Below are 21,640 nucleotides of genomic sequence, written 5' to 3' on the forward strand. Positions count from 1 at the left end.
ACTTGAAATCCTGCCTTAGCTCCCTCCTCCTGCTAAAACTGGCCATGTGATAGGATTAAGGATTATAAACAGGAACCACCACAACTAGATTCAAACTTAGACTGTTGAATTTCAAAACTAGGTGTGGTGGCACATACTTGTAATTCCAGTACTTGAAGATACAAAAGACTATGTACATGATAGATATAAGCAATTAACTAAAATAAATAAATAACGTAGAAAAAATTAAGAGAAAATTTGTAAATAGTGCAAGAAGCAGGTAAGAACTCATTTAAATAAGAAATAGTACTTGGGGTTAAAACTGAACAAAACACTGGAGATACTCATCTACCATAATCAATTTCTCCTTCCCCACCCCACAAGGTCTCACTAGGCAACTCAGCGCTCTGACTGCCTCTGTGCCCTGAGTGCTGGGATTCCAAGTGCAACCCCCAGGCCGGGTTCACAATCTCTCTATAGCATAGGTTATGGTAGCTGTTCTGCAACAAAAAGCAAACATATTCAATTAGGTGCCATTACTGTTTCTTACCTAAATTTTCTCTGTGAACTTCAAGCAGAAATCCATCGTGAAAATCTGGCTCACAAGCACACGGAACAGGCTTTGAGCGGAAACGTTGGTTCCGATAATGTAAACATAAAGTAAACGTCGAACAAATTTGTCCTGGTAAAGGCTCAGGTTCTTGCAGATGTTCTAAGAAAGCTTTTCCACCCAAAACCTGAAGGTAAAGATACCTCCGTGTTGGATCAACATTAGCTGCAAAGTGTAGCAACATATGAGGAAACTGCCAGATAACTGAATGAATGTGATCAAGACATTAGAAAGGACTTGACAGAAACAAAGACTTTGACTAAAATAAAAAAGAATCACCCAGTTTACTATGTAGCAGAATCATTTGCATTATATCAAGCAGAGATCTCTAACATATATAATCTTTACTGAATTTACAGACTTGCTACATTTGAGAGAATCAAAGCCAAGGTTAGGTGTACCTTTGCTTTTTAGCTGTTTATAAAGCACGTAGTCACCTCCACAAGCCAACTCAGATCATTATCAACTTAGTAACTATATTTGTCAAATAATTATTTCACCATTAAACAGCAAGCACATATAGTTTGCTTTCTTTGTTTTTGGAGACAGGGTCTCTCTATATATCCTTGGCTGCCCTAGAACTCATTATGTAGAGCAGGCTGGCCTTGAACTCACAGAGATCCACCTGCCTCTGCCTCCCAAGTACTGGGATAAAAGACACTGTACCATCAGTTTTTATAAAATATATCATTACAACATCAGAAATCAATGCTCCTGATTTTGGATACACTATATAATATAACTGATATATTTCATGCAAAACAGCATCTAAGTTTTAGGTTAACTAATGTCAAATTTTAAGTACTTGATTTTGAAAAGAAAAACTTGAAATGTTTTCTATCAAATACCAAACAATATATAGCATGTCCATTACCAACCACAAACAAGTTTCTGTTAAAAATATATATGTATATACATACTTTTTTTTAATGTTGACTGTTTATCAAAAGCAACGGCTTGCTTTGGAGAAGAGAGTTCTTGATCAACACTGTCCTAGAAAAGTAGAGGGGAAAAATAAAAATGAGGAAATGAAGATTCTAGATAAGAGAACGGCAGTGGCAGAACCAAGCACTATAGGATTAGGCTCCTTCACAAAGCTACTCTAGGACATAGAGCAAGAGATTAGGTCACACTGCCTCCAAAAGTATAAAAAAAAAGGAGAGATTAAAAACAAACTAAAGCCTTTATCTGCTAACCTAATTAAAATGAAAATAAATTCCTGCATAAAAGAGATCTAACTGGTAAAAGTGTAATATGAAGGGATTCAATTGTCTTTAAATCTTGCCATCCACAATTTTTTTTTTTTTTAAGTTTTTGTTGTTGTTTTGAGACTAGGTTTCTCTGTGTAGCCCTGGCTGTCCTGGACAGAGCTCTGCCTGTCTGCCTCAAGAGTGCTGGAACTAAAAACATGCACCACCAAGCCTAGCCTTAAAACAAACCAATACCTTAAACAAGGCTAAACTTCCTTTAATCCCTATATAACATTTGGCTTTTGGGGATAGTGGCACTTACCTTTACTCCCAGCACTTGGGAGGCAGAGGTAGGGGGATCTCTGTGATTTCAAGGCCAGTTTTGTCTATAAAGTGAGTTCCAGGACAGCCAGAGCTATATAGTGAGATCCTGTGTTAAAAAACAAAACAAAATAAAATAAAAGAACAAAAAAAAATAAAAAAACAAACAAACAAACAAAACCATATAAAGTAACATTGATAAAACAGAACCTGTTAATAGGTCAGTTTTTAATAACAAATGGGTTTGTAAACCTCAAAACCCAAAAGATGATAGTGTACTAAAGTGTCCAATTCTCCAGAGTATGAGTCCATCCTATTTCTAGTAGACTATTATTCCTGTATTGAGGTCACAGTTTTCCATTATTGCCTCATTTTCAAAATAAGGCCTACTTTTACTAAGCTCTCCAGGAGACATCCCACTACTGACCTATTTGTAAACATCTGAGGGATTTATGCAGTTAGTTTTTTTCTTAAGGAACTTTGTAAGTGTACTTGTTTTAAACTCAGGCCTAACTGAAGAAAAGACATCTACAGAGTAACAGGAATCTCTCCACTTCAGAGAAGGAAGGATGATGTACATCTCCTATCTCATCAGCACTATCTGCCAACTCATGGTGGGGCCAGCTGAAAACCTTAGGAAAGGAGCTGGGTGGTGATGGCGGTCCACTTTAATCCCAACACTCAGGAGGCAGAGGCAGGCAGGATCTGAGTTCAAGGCCAGCCTGGTCTACAAAGCAAGTTCCAGGACAGCCAGGGATACACAAAGAAGCCCTGCCTGGAAAAAGAAAAGCAACAACAACCACCTGATGGAAGGATATTACAGGAGCTGTAGAGATGACTCAGCAGTTTAAAGCACCTGTTGCTCTTGCAGAGGACCCAGGTTCAATTCCCAACACCCTGACTGATGGTGGTCACTCCATTTCCAGGGGACCGAAGCCCTTTCTAACCACCAGGCATGCAAGTGGTACACAGACTCACATGCAGGCAAAACAACCACACATGTAAAACAAGTCCTTTTTTAAAAACGAAGGAAAAAATGGAAGAGCAGTGGTAGTTTGGGTATCTCTGTGAGTTCGAGGCCAGCCTGGTCTACAGAGTGAGTTCCAGGACAGCCAGGACTATCACACAGAGGAACCCTGTCTCAAAAAACAAAAACCCTAAGAAAAAGGGCTATCACGAGACAGAATGAAATTATAGTGGTTTTACAAATGAACCCCAGGTATGCACCCTATAAACTTAGACACAGCAGATAGTCACACTTTCAGTTTGTCTGCCTAGAAAATTACTCACAGTCACAAAATTAAGTTCTTTCATTACATCATCAATGATTCCTCGACGTCTAAGAGCTTTGATCAGATCTTCTGTGGATAAATGTTGTTGATCAGGTGCCAATTCTTCTCGTATAGTCTCGGCGAGAATTTCTCTTATCCTGCCATGGACATCCATCTGCGGAGAAAACTCACCATTTACAACATTATAAAGCAGTTAAATAAATACCATTTCTAGAGTTTTCGGCTTCTAAAACTAACGGCCAATGCCAATAAAAGTAACCTTTTAAGAGGTGAGACTTCTGAGCAAAATACTAGAAGCAATCTGAACTGGCTGGTTATCAACTACCTATTTTGTTATTGCTGGTTGCCCACAAACAAGTTAATGAACACACATCTTTAGAGGGGGAAGCAGAGAAACCCAAACCTGAGAGGAGGCAGACCCAAAAGCGAGTTATTTCAGCTTTCCGCTAAGTCAACTTGCAACTCTCAACTTATGTGTCGGCCTACACTCCCTTGTCTACACGATGGAAAAGTGAGACTGCTTCGAGGATTCTACGAAAGAAGCCAGAGAGCCGGCACAGACCCTGGCGCACGAACACACCATAAAGAGGCTTTATTACTTCAGCTTACAGGCAGCAGTGGAGCGCAGAGCGCCGCAGGTTGAAACTCGCGCTCCTTTCTCCTGGAAGCCCCGAGTGGGGTAGACGCGTTCGTTCTCAGTCATTTATGCTCTGCTTACTGCAGATCGGGGTTCCTGGCTAAGAGTAACCCTGACGTCTCGCCCTGGACTACTCCTACATGAACTGGAGGGAATCGCCAGCGATCGCCTCCGTTTCCCAGCCGTCGCACACCCGGCCGAGGCTCGCCCGCCCCGGGCGGGTCCACTGCCCTAGCTCGGGTCCCCGGCGAGAGCTCCGGGGTGCGGTCCGCCCGCGCCCCTCACCTTGCTCAGCTGCTGGTGGATGAGCTGCTTCAGCTCCGAGGCTTTCTCCGGAGGCAGCGACATGATGCCGACCTTCGGCGCCTCGCGGCCAGCCTCAGACGATGCAACCGCGGAGCCCGTCGTCCCGAACACGCAGCATCAGTGGCGGGCGGAGCACAAAGCGCCGCGGCGGCGCGGTCGCGTCAGACCCCGCAGGGCGGGAACCCCGCTGCCGCGGCGGCACAACGAACTGTTTTCAAACCGTGCGGACTGACAGGCGCCGGGGCTGTCCTCCGAGCTGCCTGGATCGGCGCCGTCCGCCCCGCCGCCTCCTCGGGGGATTCCGGCTCCCCCACCACGCGTGGTTCCCGACGTCCTCGGCCTTCGGGATCCTACCTACGTCCCGGGAAGCGCCGCCCGTCGCGCGCTTAAGGCCGCTTTCCGCGCTGTGATCAGGCAGAGCGCCGGGCGCCCGAAGGACCCGAAGGAAGGACCCCGGCGGGTCACGTGATCCGCCTGCAGCGCTACGGAGGAGACCTCCTCTTCCTGGCCGGTGCTCGTGCTTCTCTCCTGCCCAGGGCAGTCATGTTCGTTCCCTGCGGGGATTCGGTCCCCGACCTAACGAACTTCACACTCCTGATGGTGAGTCTCCACTTGAGTTTGGCGCGGTCGCCATCGCGACCCGGGAAACGCCACCTGCCCTTAGGAGAACCGGGCTGGTTTTTCTGCTTCTGGAGGTTGTCGCTGGAGGCGACCGTCCACATTAGCACCTTTGTCAGCGCCCTCAAGGCCTGCCTGCTAGCTGTGGCCTTGGTTGCCTGTCAGCTGTAATGTGTGTAGATTGCAACTGTATCGCACATAAGTCGCGCGGGGGAAAATCCTTAAGTTTTACCCGTGAAAGTATCTTTTCAGGTCGTTTGGGTCAGTACTGATCTAGGCCACTAACAGGCAGTTGCAGAATTGTCTACTGTAGTCATCATTTTTGGTAAGCATTCTGTTACGGTGACTGTTAGAGCAGGTGCTTGTCCCCAAAAGTTTACAATGTAGTTTGAAAGACCTGTACATAAGTAAGAGCAATAAAGAAGAAGACAGAAGTTGGAAGAAGATATGGAAAGACGAGATCGTGGACCTGAGGAAGGCTGAGAGTGGTTTCAACAAGCCTGTATTCCCAGCACTCCATGGGTGAGGCTGGAAGACGTCTACAGACCATCCTGAAGGAGACCTTGCCTCAATAAATAAACAGACCAACAAGAACAACAAAAATTGAAGAGAAGGGACTAGAGAAGTGGCTCAGTGATTAGAACCTGTAATGTTCTTGCAGAGAATGGAGTTCAGTTACAGGCTTACAATGACCTATAACTCCCACTCTAAGGTCCCTGACACTCTTTGGGCTTCCTGGGGTACCTGCACTCTAAAATGTTTTTAAATTCTAAAAAGTTGGCAGGAAAAACACAAGGGGCTTTTGATCTTTTAGACAAATTGGTAACCTGATAGATGGGGTTAGGGGTGCCCTGGAAAATGGATGCCTAAACCAGAGACTCGTGTGCCTAGACTACTGCAAAGGATTGAGAGTGACATGTGGAGAGAGTAGTGAGGCCCAGTGACCGAGAAGGGACCAGAGGAGAATGTCCTGGTTAAAGTAATATAAAAGGAGAGAGCTAGCTCCTATTCATCAATTATCAAGCAAGTAAGTCATAAGTCATTCATTTGGAATGGCAACATATAGGTGGTCAGGAGAAATGGTGAAGAAGAATGCCTTTTGGTGGGTGGTAAAATAAATGGGAGAAGAGAAGGTAGGGCAGAGGTTCTCAACCTGTAGGTCAGGACCCCTTTTTGGGGTTGAATGGTCCTTTCACAGGGGTCACCTAAGACTATCTGAAAACACAGATATTTACATTACAATTCAGAACAATAGCAAAATTACAGCTACAGAGTAGCAGTGAAAATAATTTTAAGGTTAGGAGTCACCACAACAGGAGGAACTGTAAAAAAGGGGTCGCAGCATTGGGGGGGGGGGGTTGTTGAGAACCACTAAGGTAGAGTGTATGTGTTTGTGTATTTAAAGATAAAGTTCCTACTTAGACTGTAGTGGACAACAATTAGAGAATTTTAGCTTTGTGGAGGCCTGAGAAGTGGCATGGCAGTGAGGGTACTGTGTGGCACCAAAGGACACTTTTTTTTTTTTTTTTTAAAGAATAAAAATACTATGGGATGGTGGTGGCACAAGCCTTTAATCCCAGCCCTCAGAAGGCAGAGGAAGGCAGATCTCTGAGTTCAAGGCCAGCCTGGTCTACAGACTGAGTTCCAGGGCTACACAGAGAAATCCATACCCCCAAAAACCAAAATTTTTTAAAAATTAAAAAAGTAGGAGGCTGGAGAGATGCCTCAATGGTTAAGAGCACTAGCTGCCCTTCCAGAGGACCCAGGTTTAATTCCCAGCACCCATATGACAGCTCACAACTGTCTGTATTCCAGTTACAGAAGACCTGACTCCCATGGCAAAACACCAATGCTCATAAAATAAAAAGAAATAATTTTAAAAAGGAATAAAAGCTGGGCGGTGGTGGCTTACGCCTGTATTCAATCCAGCACTCAGGAGGCAGAGGCAGGTGGATCTCTGTGAGTTCGAGGCCAGCCTGGTCTACAGAGCTAGTCCAGGATAGGCTCCAAAGCTACAGAGAAACTGTCTTGGAAAAACCAAAAAAAAAAATAAAAATACTGAAGTATGATTATATACCAGTGAGAATAATCCAGTAGTATAATGAGACTGATGATTCTACCTAAAAGTAGCAGAGTCATTGAGAGAATTACAGGAAGTAACCAAGAGCCTGGTGGAAAATACCAGTGAGAAGTGGGAAAATAACCAGGGAACTCTGACATCCAAATCAAGGCAGTTGCCGAAAGGATGAAAACAAGAGCCAGTTGTCTGAAGCAGGACCACAGTTGTGTTCCTTGCTTTGGGACATATACATAGACTGTTGTCTGTATTTAAAAACAAAACAAACAGAGCTTCAGAAGTTGGCTCCGTGAGAGCTCTTACAGCTCAGGCCTGAGGATCTGGCATCACTGGTGCTCACCTAGAAACTGGCCATGTTAGCCTGTAACCCCAGCACCATGGAGGGCAGAGATGAGAAGGATCTCTGGCTTTCCTCAACACCAGCTAGCTCTGGGTTCAATGAGAGATCCTGTCTCAGGGTACCAAGACAGTAACAGAGCAAGGTGCCCAGACCCAACATTGTCCCCTTGCTTCCGTGCTTATATATACAAGCACCTGTGCCCACACACCAGGCAGCTATACTCACACACGTGTGCATGTGCCACACAAAAGATAGATTTGGTAAATAAAATTATCTGTATACTATATAATTAGGTATCGTTAGTAAAGGAAAAGAGAAAATTCCTGGTTTAAGCAAACAAATAATATTGCTCTTTTGTGAAATATAAAATAAGACAAGTTCGGGCAGAAATTTAGCTTTGTATGTGCTGACTTTGAGTGTTCCATAACTACATGGTGTGTCCAGTAGATTGGAGTTCAGAAAACTCTTGTGTGGTATAGGTAGGCATTTGGCACTTTGAAGCCATGGCGGGGGGGGGGGGGGGGGGGTGTAAAATGTGGGGTAACAATCACTCCAACCTCTGGAGTAAATAGTGTAACAAGCAAACTGAAAGACAACCCAAGCCTGGCTGTTTTCCTGCCTCACAGCCCTTCCGCTTGTTTTGCACAACCTTGAGAATCCTGTTGTCAACTGTAGCTCTCCATTGTACCATTTTCAGCCATTTGTCACCTAAAGGAGGCCTCTCCTTGACCACACTACTTAAAATAGCACGCACACATACACTGTATTCTCCATGACACTTGCTACTTACTCTGTTTTACTGTTTATTCTTCCTTAGTAGAATGGAAACTCTGCAAGAGCAGAAAGTTTTGTTGTTTTGTTTTATTTTGTAAAAGAATCAGTGTCCTGCTGTGTGCCTAAGCATAAGCATATAGTACTTTGGCTATCTAAACTTAAAAGTGCTGGTAATTTTGGTGACTCATAGAGCAAATCTTTTTCATTTCAGCCCGCAGTATCTGTTGGAAATGTTGGCCAGCTTGCAATCGATCTGATTATTTCTACACTGAACATGTGTAAGATTGGTTATTTCTATACCGATTGTCTGGTGCCAATGGTTGGAAACAATCCTTATGCAACTGAAGAAGAAAATTCAGACGAACTCAGTATAAATACTGAAGGTATGTCTGTGGCATTTTTTTTATATAGAGAGCATTTAGTTATTTGAGATAGAGTCTCACTATATAGCACAGGCTTTTCTGGAACTCCTCGCCCTCCTGTGAATAATTGTGTCCAGCCTGAGTTCTTTTAAACTAGGAATGGACTCTCAGGAACAAAGTTCAATGATGATGTATAAAGTACTATGATGAACTCACTAGTCTGCCAACCTAAAACATTAATTAGAGGCTGGAGAGATGGCTCAGCAGTCAGAATACTTGTCAGCAGCAGAATACTTGCTGCTCTTCCAGAGGACCTGAATGTAGTTCCCAGCACCCACACCAGGCTGCTCAAAACTACCTGTAACTCCAGCTCTAGATGATCTGACATCCTCTTCTGGCCGCCATGGGGAGTGTGTGTGTGTGTGTGTGTGTGTGTGTGTGTGTGTACAAAACTAAATAAAAATATGTAAGGGTGTTTTGTGTTGGTTTTGGGTTTGTTTTGTTTTGTTTTGAGACAGGGCTCTGTGTAACAGCCCTGGCTGTCCTGGAACTTGCTCTGTAGACCAGGCTGGCCTTGAATTCACAGCACCTGCCTCTGCCTCCCGAGTGCTGGGATTAAAAGTATGCACCACCACGCCTGGCAAGTTTTTTAACCTACAAATTAAAAAGCAATAGACTATAAACCAGGCTTGATGGCATACTCCTATACTTAAGCTGCATAGTAGGGATGATTGCTTGAACAGAATTCAAGACTAACGTGGGCGCGTTGTAAGACCTGTCTCAAAACAGTAACATAAACCAAGACCTAATGGAAGGAGCTAAAGGACAGTAGTTGTAGAGGGCGTACACTTAGAGCCTGTACTTCTATGTGTGTTTTGATCACACTTCGTTTTGTTCATGGAGGCAGAGTCAAGTAAACCCAGAGTCGAATGATAGAGCTAGTCTGACTAGCCAGCTTGCTCCAGGGATCCCTTGTCTTCACCTTCTGAGAGGTGGAATTACGGGTGAGCCACCACATCCACCATGACTGTATAATACATAGTGTAGTAGTCAGGGTTTTCTAGAGCAACAGGACTGGTAAAATGAATATAATAATAAAGTGGCTGACAGGCTGGCTGACGCTCGAAGAAAAGGCCAAGAATCCAGCAGTGACTCAGTCAATGAAATTAGGTGCTTCAGCTGGTCTTCAGTCTGTGTTGGAGTCCTGAGGAACTAGGTTCTTTTTGTTTTTGTTGTAGTTATTGCTTTTTGAGATAGGGTTTCTCTGTAGTCCTGGCTGGCCTGACTGCCTTTTCCTCCCCAGTGCTGGGATTAAAGGTGTGCGCCACCACTGCCTGGTGAAGAAGTAGATTCTAGTACCAGCAAAGGAATGCCTGAGCAACAGGATAGGTTAACTTGCCCAGTAGAGTGAGGGCAAGCAGGCAAAAAGCAAGAGCTTCCTTCCTCCATGTCCTTTCTATGAGCTGCCACCAGAAGGTCTGCTCAGATTCAGGAGGATCTTCCCACCTCAGATATCCAGTCAAGAAAATCCCTCACCGGTGTGTTTTAGTTGGTTCCAGATGGAGTCAGGTTGACAAACAATATTAACCATCACATGTGGGTTCTAGGGATCTTCAGATCTGACCTTCACACTTGTACACCAGCCCTAAAGCCTGTATGTTAATTGTTGAAAATATTTAAGTGCAAAAGCTATGGTAACTCAGATATTATTTATCATGCTAATAATTTCAGCTTAGCAGCTCTTCACTGTAGCCTGTCCCGTGATTCCCTTTTCTTCTTCTCTTTGTAGTGTATTCATTACCTTCAAGGAAGCTAGTGGTGCTTCAGTTAAGATCCATCTTCATTAAGGTTGGTCTATTTATTGTGTTAAATTCATTGAAGTGTAGCAACAAAACACAAAGTCAAAGTAGCCTTAAAACTAAGACATAAAGTATTTCTCCTGTGTTGTTATGTATGCTTAGGAAAGGTCTGATTTGATAAAAAGTTCATAATATTTCAGGTGTGTTACTGTCATTTCATGTTTATACTGGAAGGGATTGTGCCTTATGAGTTAACACATTCTCAATTTGGGTAACGTTGCAGAAAAATTTTGGTATATGAATCATTTATTAAAACATGCTCTGAGTTGGGGATTTAGCTCAATGGTAGAGTGCTTGCCTAGCAAGCTCAAGGCCCTGGGCTCGATCTTCACCTCCAAAAAAAAACAAAAACAAAACAAAACAAAACCATGCTCTAAGGGCTAGAGAGAGGCTCAGAGGTTAAGAACACTGGCTACTCTTCCAGAGGTCTTTTGAGTTGAATTCAAAGTAACCACATGGTGGCTCACAACCATCCATGAGATCTGGTGCCTTCTGGCCTGCAGGCATCCATGCAGGCAGAACACTGTATACATAATAAATAAATACATCTTTATAAAGCAAACAAACAAAAAAACATGCTGTAACCACCACTGCTCAATTATCCAAAACTATTGTCATCACTCACGCTCCAGTTTTACTCTGCCCCCAGCACCTCCATAAACACTTAATAGTCTGTTTTCCAACAGTAATACCAGTGACCATCAAAACCAAGTCAATCACACTCTCCCTCCTTGAAGCCCTCAGAGGCTTCTCATCTCTCAAAATGAATTCACAGTCCTTTCCCAGTGCCTATGAGACTCTGCCTGGCTGTCTGATAAAGTAGTCTAGTCACGTATATCCATCTATGTATTCTCTGTAGGTACACATAGCAAGAGATTGCCATAAGAACATTGCCATGCTGGGTGGTGGTGGCACACGCCTTTAATCCCAGCACACGGAAGGCTTAAAGGCAGGCAGATCTCTAAGTTCCAGGCCAGCCTGGTCTACAGAGTAAGTTCCAGGACATCCAGGGCTACACTGAGAAACCCCATCTTGACACCCCGCCCCCCAAAGGACATTGCCATGATTGCAGAGAGTTGTGTTTGTAATTGCTCTCCATATCCAGCCTTTAGCTACACTGGTGCCTATGGTGGTGTTCAGACACTAAATTCACTCCCATCCCAGTCTATTTCTCTACTTGGAATGTTTTCCTGCTAAAGACTTGCCTGTCTTTAGTATTTTTACCTTCCCAGACTACATCATGTATGTTTATCCTGTGCTCACTTCAAACATCCTCATTACCTGCCATGTCATATATGTATTACCTCACTGAGGAGAGTAAATAAGGGTGACATTAAGACATTCAGTGACCTACCCAGCTCCTAGGGTAGTCCTTTGCACAGAGAGATGGAGTAAACCTTTGTTGTTGGGAGTATTTATTATCTGTTCAGGAGGTCAGAAATACAGAAGGCTCTTGTTTTTGTTTTTGGAAAACAGAGTCTGCTATGTAGCTAGAGTTAGACTCAGCCTCTCTCATAGGTGTATACTATCATCTCCTGTTAAGAGTTTAGTGAAAGATTGAATGGTGGTGGTAAACGACTTTGATCCCAGCACTCGGGAGGCAAAGGCAGGTGGATCTCTGAGTTCAGGGTCACCCTTGTCTACAAAGTGAGTTCCAGGACAGCCAGAACTACACAGTGAGACCCTGTCTTAACACTACCCCCCCCCCCAAAAAAAAAGTTTAGTGGAAAAGTTAACTGTATAATGGTTTTTAATTTTTTTTACCTAAATATATGTGGGAAACAGTTCAAGTAAAAATTCTTCCAAGTGAAGATATAGAATATTGTCAGCCATCCAAGAACACATAGTGATAAGGTAAAATCATCATCGAGGTGACTGACTCCCAGAGCAGATCTTTCCTTTTGCCTAGCTTCCTGTCCTCGGTGTTCTGTGTGAGGTTCATCTGTGACATGCCTATTCTCTTTCTGTGTGGCATGGTTTTTTAAGTACACCATTGCACCACTAATGCTGCAATTGTTGTTGGTTTTTCCATGGTAGTGCTTTTATATTTGGGGGGAGGGTATTGTTTTTCCAGTGTTAGAGATTACTCCCAGGATCTTGCACTTACTAGGCAAGCAGACTTAGTATGTTTCATCCTTAAATGTTGACACAGCTTTGAAAGGACAGACACCCGAGCTTTGGCTGAGTAGTAGAGTACTTTCGTAGCATGTGTGATGAGGCTCAGGGTTCTATCCTAGTCATGGGGGGAGGAATTTATATTAAAAACAAGGACAGTCTCACAGCACCACCGTTCTTAACCCTGACAACATTATTACTCACTTGGAAATGTCATCCAATATATCTAGATCTCCCCAATTGTTTTCAGAACTCTTTCAGTTCTAGATCAGTCAAGGCTGGCTTGTTACACTTGGCAGTTACATCCTTGTAGTTGGTATCCTGAGCTATTGTCCTCCTCTTTTTGTTCTTCTCAGTATTGATGCCTTTGAGGACTCAAAGCCAGGTAGTCATTACTCAGCATTCATCTGATTATTTCCTTGTGATCATAGTACAGTGAAATTTCTAATAAGAATACTTCATAGATGACTATGTAGCTGGCTATTAAGTACAGTAGATTAAATCAAGAAAAGGGAAATTTTCTTTAGGATAGAGATCTACATTCTTCACAATTTATGATTATAAAAATAATATTAAATCATTGATCTTTGTCCTTCATTTTCAGTTTAAAAGAAGTAAGCAATACTGATCATTTTGGTGTCAGTAAATCATATCAGTCATTATCACAAAAGGTGATATGTTATTTTCGACTCTTGAGATCTCAATTTAGTATTTCCTTTCTGTCTCAATGGCATACACAGTATAAATCCAAGTCGTTCTGTGAGAAATTGCTGGCCTGGGTGAAAAGTAGCAGCTGTGCTAGGATCATCGTCCTTTCAAGCAGCCATTCCTATCACCGCAATGACCTGCAGCTTCGAAGGTATGTTCTGGCCATTGTTACAGTTTATACTGTGGTCGCTTGTTTATTTAAAAGGTAAAGTCCAGGTCTGTCCTTTCCTAGCTGGAATTGAGAAGGAAGAAGGTAAATGAAAGGTAAGAAAAGAGTAAGTCCTTTAGCTCCTGAGGCTAGCACAGCTGGATATAAGGAAAATTACTTTTTATGGCACAAGATCAAACCAAGGTCTCAGGCATAGCAAGCACTCTGTCACTGAATGAACTAGACTTCCAGCCCCTAAATTAACTAGAAACATTTGAAAGAATGGATGAACATTATTTTTCTATATGCAACCATTTATATCTGTAGAAATCTTTTTAGTACCCTAGTATGCCAGTAAATTCACGTGTTTCTACTGGGTAAGGAGGTGTACACATGCTGTGGATCAAAACCATGTTGTATAGGTATGATGTGTATGTAGAGAGAGTGTGAGTGTGTGGGTGTGTGTGTGTGTGTGTGTGTGTGTGTGTGTGTGTGTGTGTGTTGTGATTGTGCTAGAGGTCATACCCAGGGCCTTGCACACACCAGGCAAACACTCTACCCCTGAGCAACATCCCAGCCCTTAGAGTGAGTTCTTAAATATAAATAAGACAAAATTTACCAGAAATAGAAATAGAAGCATTTATACTTTATTACAAACTTTATAAAGTAGAATATGGACTGCTTTTATTATTACTCTAAGATTTGACTATTTGTGTTTTGAGACTGGGTTTCTCTGGTATTTTTTTGTAATTTTTTAAAAGCATAATAATATGATTTTTCTAGTACTCCTTTCCGGTACCTGCTTACACCTTCTATGCAAAAGAGTGTTCAAAATAAAATAAAGAGCCTTAACTGGCTAGAAATGGAAAAAAGTCCATGCATTCCTGAAATGAATGATTCTGAATTTTGTATCCGCATTCCTGGAGGTGGAATCACAAAGACACTGTATGATGAAACGTAAGTTTGTCTTTCTCACTCTGTTTAACGGTCTGGGTAGTGCAGCTGTTCTGTTTTACTCTAGCCCCACGTTGGAACGCCTGTGTGGTGTTGGTTGTTTTTGTTCTCACCGTCCAGAGGCTGGAAGCCAGAGTTACTAGATTCTGTTTCTTTGTAGACAGCTGGTTTTGGGGTGTGTGTGTGTGTGTGTGTGTGTGTGTGTGTGTGTGTGTGTGTGTTCATATAGCAGAGAAAAGCAACTGAGAGTTCTCTCAATGTACAGCCATGCTCTGACTTGATTAAGGTCCCCTTTTATGACCTCAGTGAACCTCAATTATCCAGTAAAGACCCTTTCTCCAGATCCAGTCATAGCATGAAGAATTGTAGGAAGGAGCAATTCAGTCCATCTTATCTGCTCACAGAGTCCCTTAGCTGACTGTCCTGTGTGCTTCATGCTGACCAGCTCCACTCTCCACACACAGTACCACACAGGTTACCAACAGCCCCCAGGAAAATCAGCCCCAGGGATTGCATCCAACCCTTGATTCCTGCTCCATAACAGGCCATCTCACTGACTCCTTCCTGGTCCTCCACCCATCTGTTCACTGTTGGCAGGAGGGCCCATTCCTTGAGGGCCTTCCACTCCTTCTGCTTTTGTTCTTTCTTCTCTTGTCCTCACTACAAGTCAGAGAGAAGCCCATCTCAGATTTACTCTCCTTTTATTAAAAAACAAGCAAAAACTGGAAATTTGACCAAATAAATAAAATAGCTGGTTTTTAAGCTAGTGCTTAAAAACAACAGACAACAATTGACTGTGATCTCCAAAGCCCCGTAGTTGCCCTGGCTTTGTTGGCAGGTACCACCCAGACTGAAAGAACAGCCCAGTCTAACAGTCTGTACAGTTAACGGGATGGAAGATGAGGCAGAAAAGCTAGGCTGACTAGAAATGCAAGCAGAAAACCAGAAATAGAATTGTGGCTCTAGGGGTCAGCTCAGGCCTCTTGAGTTCTCAGCCACATGTGCTGGGTGAGACTTCATGAGGCCAGGCTTCTTGGTTGGTTAGTCTGTCTCTCAGTCTCCATCTCTCTTTCTCTGCTGTTTTTTGTTTGTTTTATTTTGCTTCTGAGCAGGATCTCACATGGCCTAGGCTGACCTCAAACTCAGCAGCCTTCCTTCCTACCTTGGTCTCCCTAGTGCTAGGACTACAGGTGTGTGCCTCTGTGCCCATGAGATAGGTCTGCATAGTGCTAGGACTGCATGTGTGTGCCTTTTTGAGGAAGGCTCTTAACCCTACTCTTTCAGATAAGGAACATTAGAACAGAAGTAACTTACCCAACACATCTGCTGAGTGAGACAGCTAGAGTTCAGTCCTGCTATTCTGTACTTATCCTGTGATTCATAAATAAGATGGAGACAGTTTTTTTAAAAAAATCTCTAAGCTGGGCAGTGGTGGCGCACACCTTTAATCCCAGCACTCAGGAGGCAGAGACAGGCAGATCTCCAAGTCAAGGTCAGCGTGGTCTATGGAGTGAGTTCCAGGACAGTCAGGGCTGCACAGAGAAACTCTGTCTCAAAAAGAAGAAAGTATCTGTAAGAAGGAGTAACCTCTCTCTACTATTCCACAGTCTTCCAATTTTCCTTCCACTGCTCTGATTATTAAGAGTGAAGCCAAGGTTGGTGTTTCACACTGTAATCCCAGCACTTGGGAGGTGGAGTCAGGAGGATCAGGAATTGAAAGTCAGCTTCAGCTATATAGCAAGTTTAAGGCCAGTCCTTGCCACACAAGAGCCTGTCTTTGTTGTTGTTGTTTTGGTTTTTCCAGATAGGGTTTCTCTGTAACAGCTCTGGCTGTCTTGCAACTTAATTTGTAGACCAGGCTAGCCTTGAACTCAAAAAGATCCACCTGCCTATGTTTCCCAAGTACTGAAATTAAAGGCATGTGCTGCCACCACCTGGCTAAGGCCCTGTCTTAAACCTTGAGTGTTATTTTATTCAGTCTCTTTGCCTCTGAAAACCACTCCTTTTGGTTTTTGAGACAGGATTTCTCTGTGTAGCTTTGGAGCCTGTCCTGGAACTTTCTCTGTAGACCAGGCTGCCTTCGAACTCACATAAATTCACCTGCCTCTACCTCCTGAGTGCTGGGATTAAAGGCATGTGTAAGGTGTGCGTCAGCACTGTGTGGCCTGAAAACCACTTAAAGTAGGCTTTTGAAGTAGATCAGAACATGTCTCATGTATTAATAGCTAAGAATAGAAAGGCTAGTTTTTCCTGAGGATGAGAATGAGGCACACTCTTGCATATTCCCTGGGCTCCTTGGAAGGAGAATATATATGGGACAATGAGAAGTAAAAAAAATCTTTCTTACAATGTGATGTCTTTTCTTTTTCTAACATGAGGCAAGTTAACTTACCTGTAAAGATTCACACACTACAATAGGCATCTTATATCAGGAGAAAACACTGAATTATTCTTTTTTTTTCCTTGCAGCTGTTCTAAAGAAATCCAAATGGCAGTTCTGTTGAAATTTGTTTCAGAAGGGGACAATATCCCAGATGCAGTCAGTCTTGTGGAGTATCTTAATGAATGGCTTCAAATAGTCAAACCGTCTGTAAGTCCCTGGTCTGATTCATTCTGTGTTCATTAACTTACATTTTATGTGTAAGTAGACTAAAGAGGTGAAAGTTTGTTTAGTAAATACACATCTTTACATAAAATGTAGTTTGAGCCAAACTTGAAAATAAGTGAGGACAGTTAACTAATCTATGATCTCATTGTTTAAGGCAGATTTCCAGACAGGTTCTCTCTGTGTAGCTCTGGCTGTTCTGAAGCTTGTTATGTAGTCGAGGCTGGCCTTGAACTCAGAGAGATCTACCTGCTTTTGTTGCCCAGTGCTGGATTAAAGGCATGTGCCCTCATGTCCTGCCCCAGACAGCTTCTTATAATAATAAACCAGAACTCTGTGCAGTTTACTGCTTTAGGAAAGTGAAATGTTGCTGTGGCCATGTGAGCAGTACCGTGACTATTAAATAAGCTATAATTAATGTGTTCTTCCCTGTTGGGAAGTGAATGCTGTACTCTCTTAGTTGGAGTTTCTGTTGCTGTACCAAGAGACCTTGACCAAAATGCAAGTTGGGGAGGAAGGGATTTATTAGGATTACACTTCAGCACTGCTGTTCATCACTGAAGAAAGTCAGGACAGGAACTCAAGCAGGGCAGGGACCTGGAGCAGGGCCACCAGCCTAGGGATGGCACCACCCACTATGGGCTCCTCCTGTCCCGATTGACCACTAATTGAGAAGATGCCTTACCTCTGGATCTCATGGAGGCATTTCTTAACTGAGGCTCCTTCCTCTCGATGACTCACTTGTGTCAAGTTGACACAATATTAGGCTGTGTACACCCAGAGAAATGAGCCTTTAGGCCTAACGAAGCACCACAGACCAAGCACAATGTTGCACACCTTTAATCCCAGCACTCAGGAAGCAGGGACAGACAGAATAAGTTCAAGGACAGCCTGTCTCCATAGAGAGTTCAAGGACAGCAGAGCTACATGGTGAGACCTTATTGCTGTCTGGGGCGTCCAGGCTCAGGCAGCACGGGGCTTGAAGGGCAGCCACTGCGTCAACAGAACCATGACTTTCTGTCTGAGGGGTTCGGGACACAGACACTCACACACCCCTTGATGGTTTCCTGTATTCTTTTGCATTCTCTAGTCTCTGTTTTCCTGGTGATTTCCTTCTCTCGTGCTGATGTTTTCCTTCTAGCCCACTTTAACTCTTCAACTCTGTTTTTCCCTTACAGCTTACATACCCCAGCAAAGTCTTTCAGGCAATATAGGAATTATAATGTCGATACATTCTGTTTTTTTCAAGTGAATGATTACAGTGAATACAAAATGAACAGTAAAAAACAGTGTTTTTCCAAATCTCTTACATGATTAAAGATTTTACACATTACAGGTGAAAAACAAATTATCCCAAGAAACCACGTACATTCATACCCAAGCAACTTGTTAAAGATTAACCATTTAGGCAAGTAAGGTATTTTTTTCAGTCAGGTCTTTTACTGGCAGGCTGCACTTTGCAGTTACAAAGAAAAGGCCAGTTACTTTATTACTTATCTTGAAAGTTAATCTTATAAGGAATCTTAAAGGAATCACAAACCTAAACTTTTTTGTTTGTTTGTTTGTTTGTTTGTTTGTTTTTCGAGACAGGGTTTCTCTGTGTAGCTTTGCGCCTTTCCTGGAACTCACTCTGTAGCCCAGGCTGGCCTTGAACTCACAAAGATCCGCCTGGTTCTGACTCCCGAGTGCTGGGATTAAAGGCGTGCGCCACCACCGCCTGGCAACTTTTATATATGAAAAAGAATCAGTCAGCTCTATTTTAAATCTTTGGGGTGTATACCCACTCATAGTAGTTTCTTATTTCAGGAGATTGAGGGCAGGAATGGGCACAAGGAATTTGTCATCAACCAATCCTAGCAAGAAAAGTGCATCAGTTAGTAATAATTGGGCTGTTTTGTATTTTCAACCCTGGCCTAATGAATCAGACAGCTGAGCTATGTGTCCTTGTGAACAGATTGTTTTCTGTGGTTATTTGTCTTTCAACTATTATCAAAACATCTGGTCTAACCTGAAGTTATTTTAAGGCTTTGTTTCAGCTAATGATACATACCAAAACCTGTGACTGCATTATTCAGCATTAAGAAAAGTGGAGCCAGCCTGACTCCCAGGGACTCAATTGTCTTCCTTAATCATTAACCTGAACTGCAATCTATGCAGCTCCTTAGGTAAAACTCATAGGCCCTAGCTATATAACATTTCCTTACATTTAGTTTTAATCATCAAAACTCTATTTAACGTTATTTTTATCAATTAGACAGTACAGCTTAGAAAGAAACCATCTTCCTAATAGTCCACAGGCAAAAATGCCAAGTAGAACAGGATGTTTCCATGAGTTAAACACACTACATCACAGGCAGTGGGGATCTCCCACACCCATTCATACCATGGCAGATACCAGAAAAAGATATCAACAGCAAACGTGTAAAGGCACAGCAGAAGCAAAAGACATTCCGGGGTCTCAGGGCCTTACCTGTCCGAGAATGATCCATTCCTCCTGGTGGATTAACACCTTAAACTTCAATTGCCACCTGCTGCTCCTCTGAGATGGCCACCAGCAAGACCTTTTTTCAACCCTCCCCCTGCAAACCTGCAAGTCACCTTGTTTTTTATTTTTATTTATTTATTTATTTATTTAAAGCAGCACCCCACCCCACCCCCCATTTTTAATAGACATATGTAGCCCAGGCTGGCCTCAAACTCACTGTATAACTATGGCTGCCTCCACTTTCCCAGTACTGGCACTGCAGGAATACACTACCATGCCCACCCTATGTTCCTTTTGAATTTGATATACTTAATATACTTTATTATCTGTAGCTGGTGTGGTATACATTTGAGATGAAACTTAGAAACATTATTTTATATAAAGATGTAGAAAACTTACTGCTTTAATTTTCCTAATAATAAAGACTAGCTACAAGTGTTAGGACCAAAAGAGAGATTTAAGTGTCAAGATTATAGATGAAAGTGTTTTTTATTGTTCTTTTACAGAGTAACAACTCCAGAGCATCTGCCTTGCCGTGGAAGGTCCCCAGCTCTTGGCGGCTCCTCTTTGGCAGTGGACTTCCTCCTGCACTGTTTTGATCTATTCAGTCTTCTCATCCCTAAGAGATCACAAAACGAGCTATTGAGTATATGCTGTACAGAAATTTGTGCTGCCTGAGGGTATGCTAGAAATGCTTTATACAGAAAAACCTCAAAGAAAAGAGGTTTTAGAAGTGACTGTGTTTGTTATATGGCGTAATTGTAAATTTTGTACAATAAAATTTTATTTCCTAAGCAGTTTATCTGAAAGCTTCCCTTTTGAAATCACTGCTGAACTAACTATTTATACTGTACTAAGTCATCACAGGCCTAGTGGAATGGAGCCATGAGTTAGTTCACTTACACGGAGCCTTATAGGCTGCAGTCCGGCTGGTATCAGAGCTGCTTTTCTGGAGGATATTCTGATAACTATTACGGTGCTGTCAAAACAAAACTAGGAAAGTAAAGGCCACCACTTGTTAAACTGAGCAATCTTTTTTTTTTTTTTGAGTCAATTTCTCTGTGTAGCCGTCACTGTCCTAGAACTAATTCTGTGGGCCAGACTAGCCTCAGACTCAGATCTCCCTGCTGGGATTAAAAGCCTGTGTCACCACCACCTGACCAAATCAAGCATTTCTTAAGGACATTTAGGGGTTATGCGCAGTGGACATCGGGGCTTGCAGTTTCATATAGTAAACACTAATGGGCATAAGAAGTTAGCCTGGTCCTGATAGAACCAGGATGACTTCAGTATCTTGTTGTCAGTCTTTCCGTGTATCGTTCAAACAGAATCAATGAGGAAACTTCAAGTGTGACTGTATCATATACCAGATGGACGGAACAGACTTCCATCTAACAGAAGGAAGGGGTACATACACCTTTTGTTGACAGCCTCTGAAACCGCTAACAGTCATTGTATTCCATGCACAGAGCAACTCTTAACAAGTATAAAAGACTCGAAGTAATGTATGAGCTCTTAGTGGGAAAAAACTAGTTATCTGGCCAAGTAGCCGTGGTGCATGCCTTTAATTCCAACACTCGGGCAGAGCCAGGCAGATCTCTGTGAGTTTGAGGCCAGCCTGGTCTACAGAGCGAGATTCAGGACAGGTACCAAAGATACACAGAGAAACCCTGTCTTGAAAAAACCAAAAAAGAAAGAAAAGAAAAAACTAGTTATCAAGTCCAGCAAGATGGGTAAAGGTGCTTGCTGCCAAGCCTGACAAAATAGGAGTTTAAGTCCCACATGGAGCAGCTCCCTCTGCTTGCCTAGGAAGCACAGCAAATCAGCCATGCCCTTCTTGGCTGCTATCTTGTAGTAGCCACAGTAAGTGTATTAGGGACAATTTGGAACTCAGAGCAGCTCAGCCCAGATGTGCACACAGAGTGACTAACTGAACAGAATCCATGTCATTCAGATTCTTGGCCTAAGAAGAGCAGGCTGGGCTTCTCAAGTGGCCTGTGTGAGGTCAGGAATGAGAACTGAGTTCTGGCCTGCCTTCTTAAACCAGGTATATGATGACTGTTTCAGTCCTGGTAGGTGCCCAGTAGACTCCAGACAAGTTCAGAGGGCACAGGTGTCTTTCCAAAGCTTACAGCCAAACTTTACCTCACCAGGGCAGAACTGCATTTCAGTTTAGGAGAAACATTTAGAGGAGAACATGAGAGAACATCTGTCATTGATATCACAGATGATTCAGCGGTTAAGAGCCCTGGCTGTTCTT

The 21,640-nt window shown here is 42.9% G+C and overlaps 2 protein-coding genes across 3 annotated transcripts in view; one reads left to right on the plus strand and one right to left on the minus strand.

Moving 5' to 3' along the window:
- Cep76 (centrosomal protein 76) overlaps positions 1–4,611 on the minus strand; it is a 28,114-nt gene extending 23,503 nt beyond the window's left edge. Inside the window, exons 1-4 of one of the 2 annotated variants that reach the window (XM_036205326.1) lie at positions 4,315–4,611; positions 3,418–3,546; positions 1,510–1,582; positions 530–754 (exon numbers count right to left, since the gene is read on the minus strand). In XM_036205326.1, coding sequence (XP_036061219.1) covers positions 530–754; positions 1,510–1,582; positions 3,418–3,546; positions 4,315–4,377 — 490 coding nt within the window. In that variant the 5' untranslated portion in view covers positions 4,378–4,611. Of the gene's footprint in view, positions 1–529; positions 755–1,509; positions 1,583–3,390; positions 3,547–4,314 lie in introns of both variants that reach the window. The other variant, XM_036205325.1, reaches the window with a different exon arrangement.
- Positions 4,612–4,794: 183 nt separating this feature from the next.
- On the plus strand, positions 4,795–20,182 carry Psmg2 (proteasome assembly chaperone 2). The gene is made up of 7 exons (XM_036204899.1): positions 4,795–4,935; positions 8,356–8,527; positions 10,296–10,354; positions 13,221–13,339; positions 14,120–14,293; positions 16,760–16,880; positions 19,887–20,182. Exons 1-7 carry the CDS (start codon positions 4,879–4,881, stop codon positions 19,977–19,979), a joined length of 795 nt encoding a protein of 264 aa, XP_036060792.1. The 5' UTR covers positions 4,795–4,878; the 3' UTR covers positions 19,980–20,182.
- The last annotated feature ends 1,458 nt before the right edge of the window (positions 20,183–21,640 follow it).

The sequence above is a fragment of the Onychomys torridus genome, chromosome 13, assembly GCF_903995425.1.
Source record: "Onychomys torridus chromosome 13, mOncTor1.1, whole genome shotgun sequence".
Lineage (NCBI taxonomy): Eukaryota > Metazoa > Chordata > Mammalia > Rodentia > Cricetidae > Onychomys > Onychomys torridus.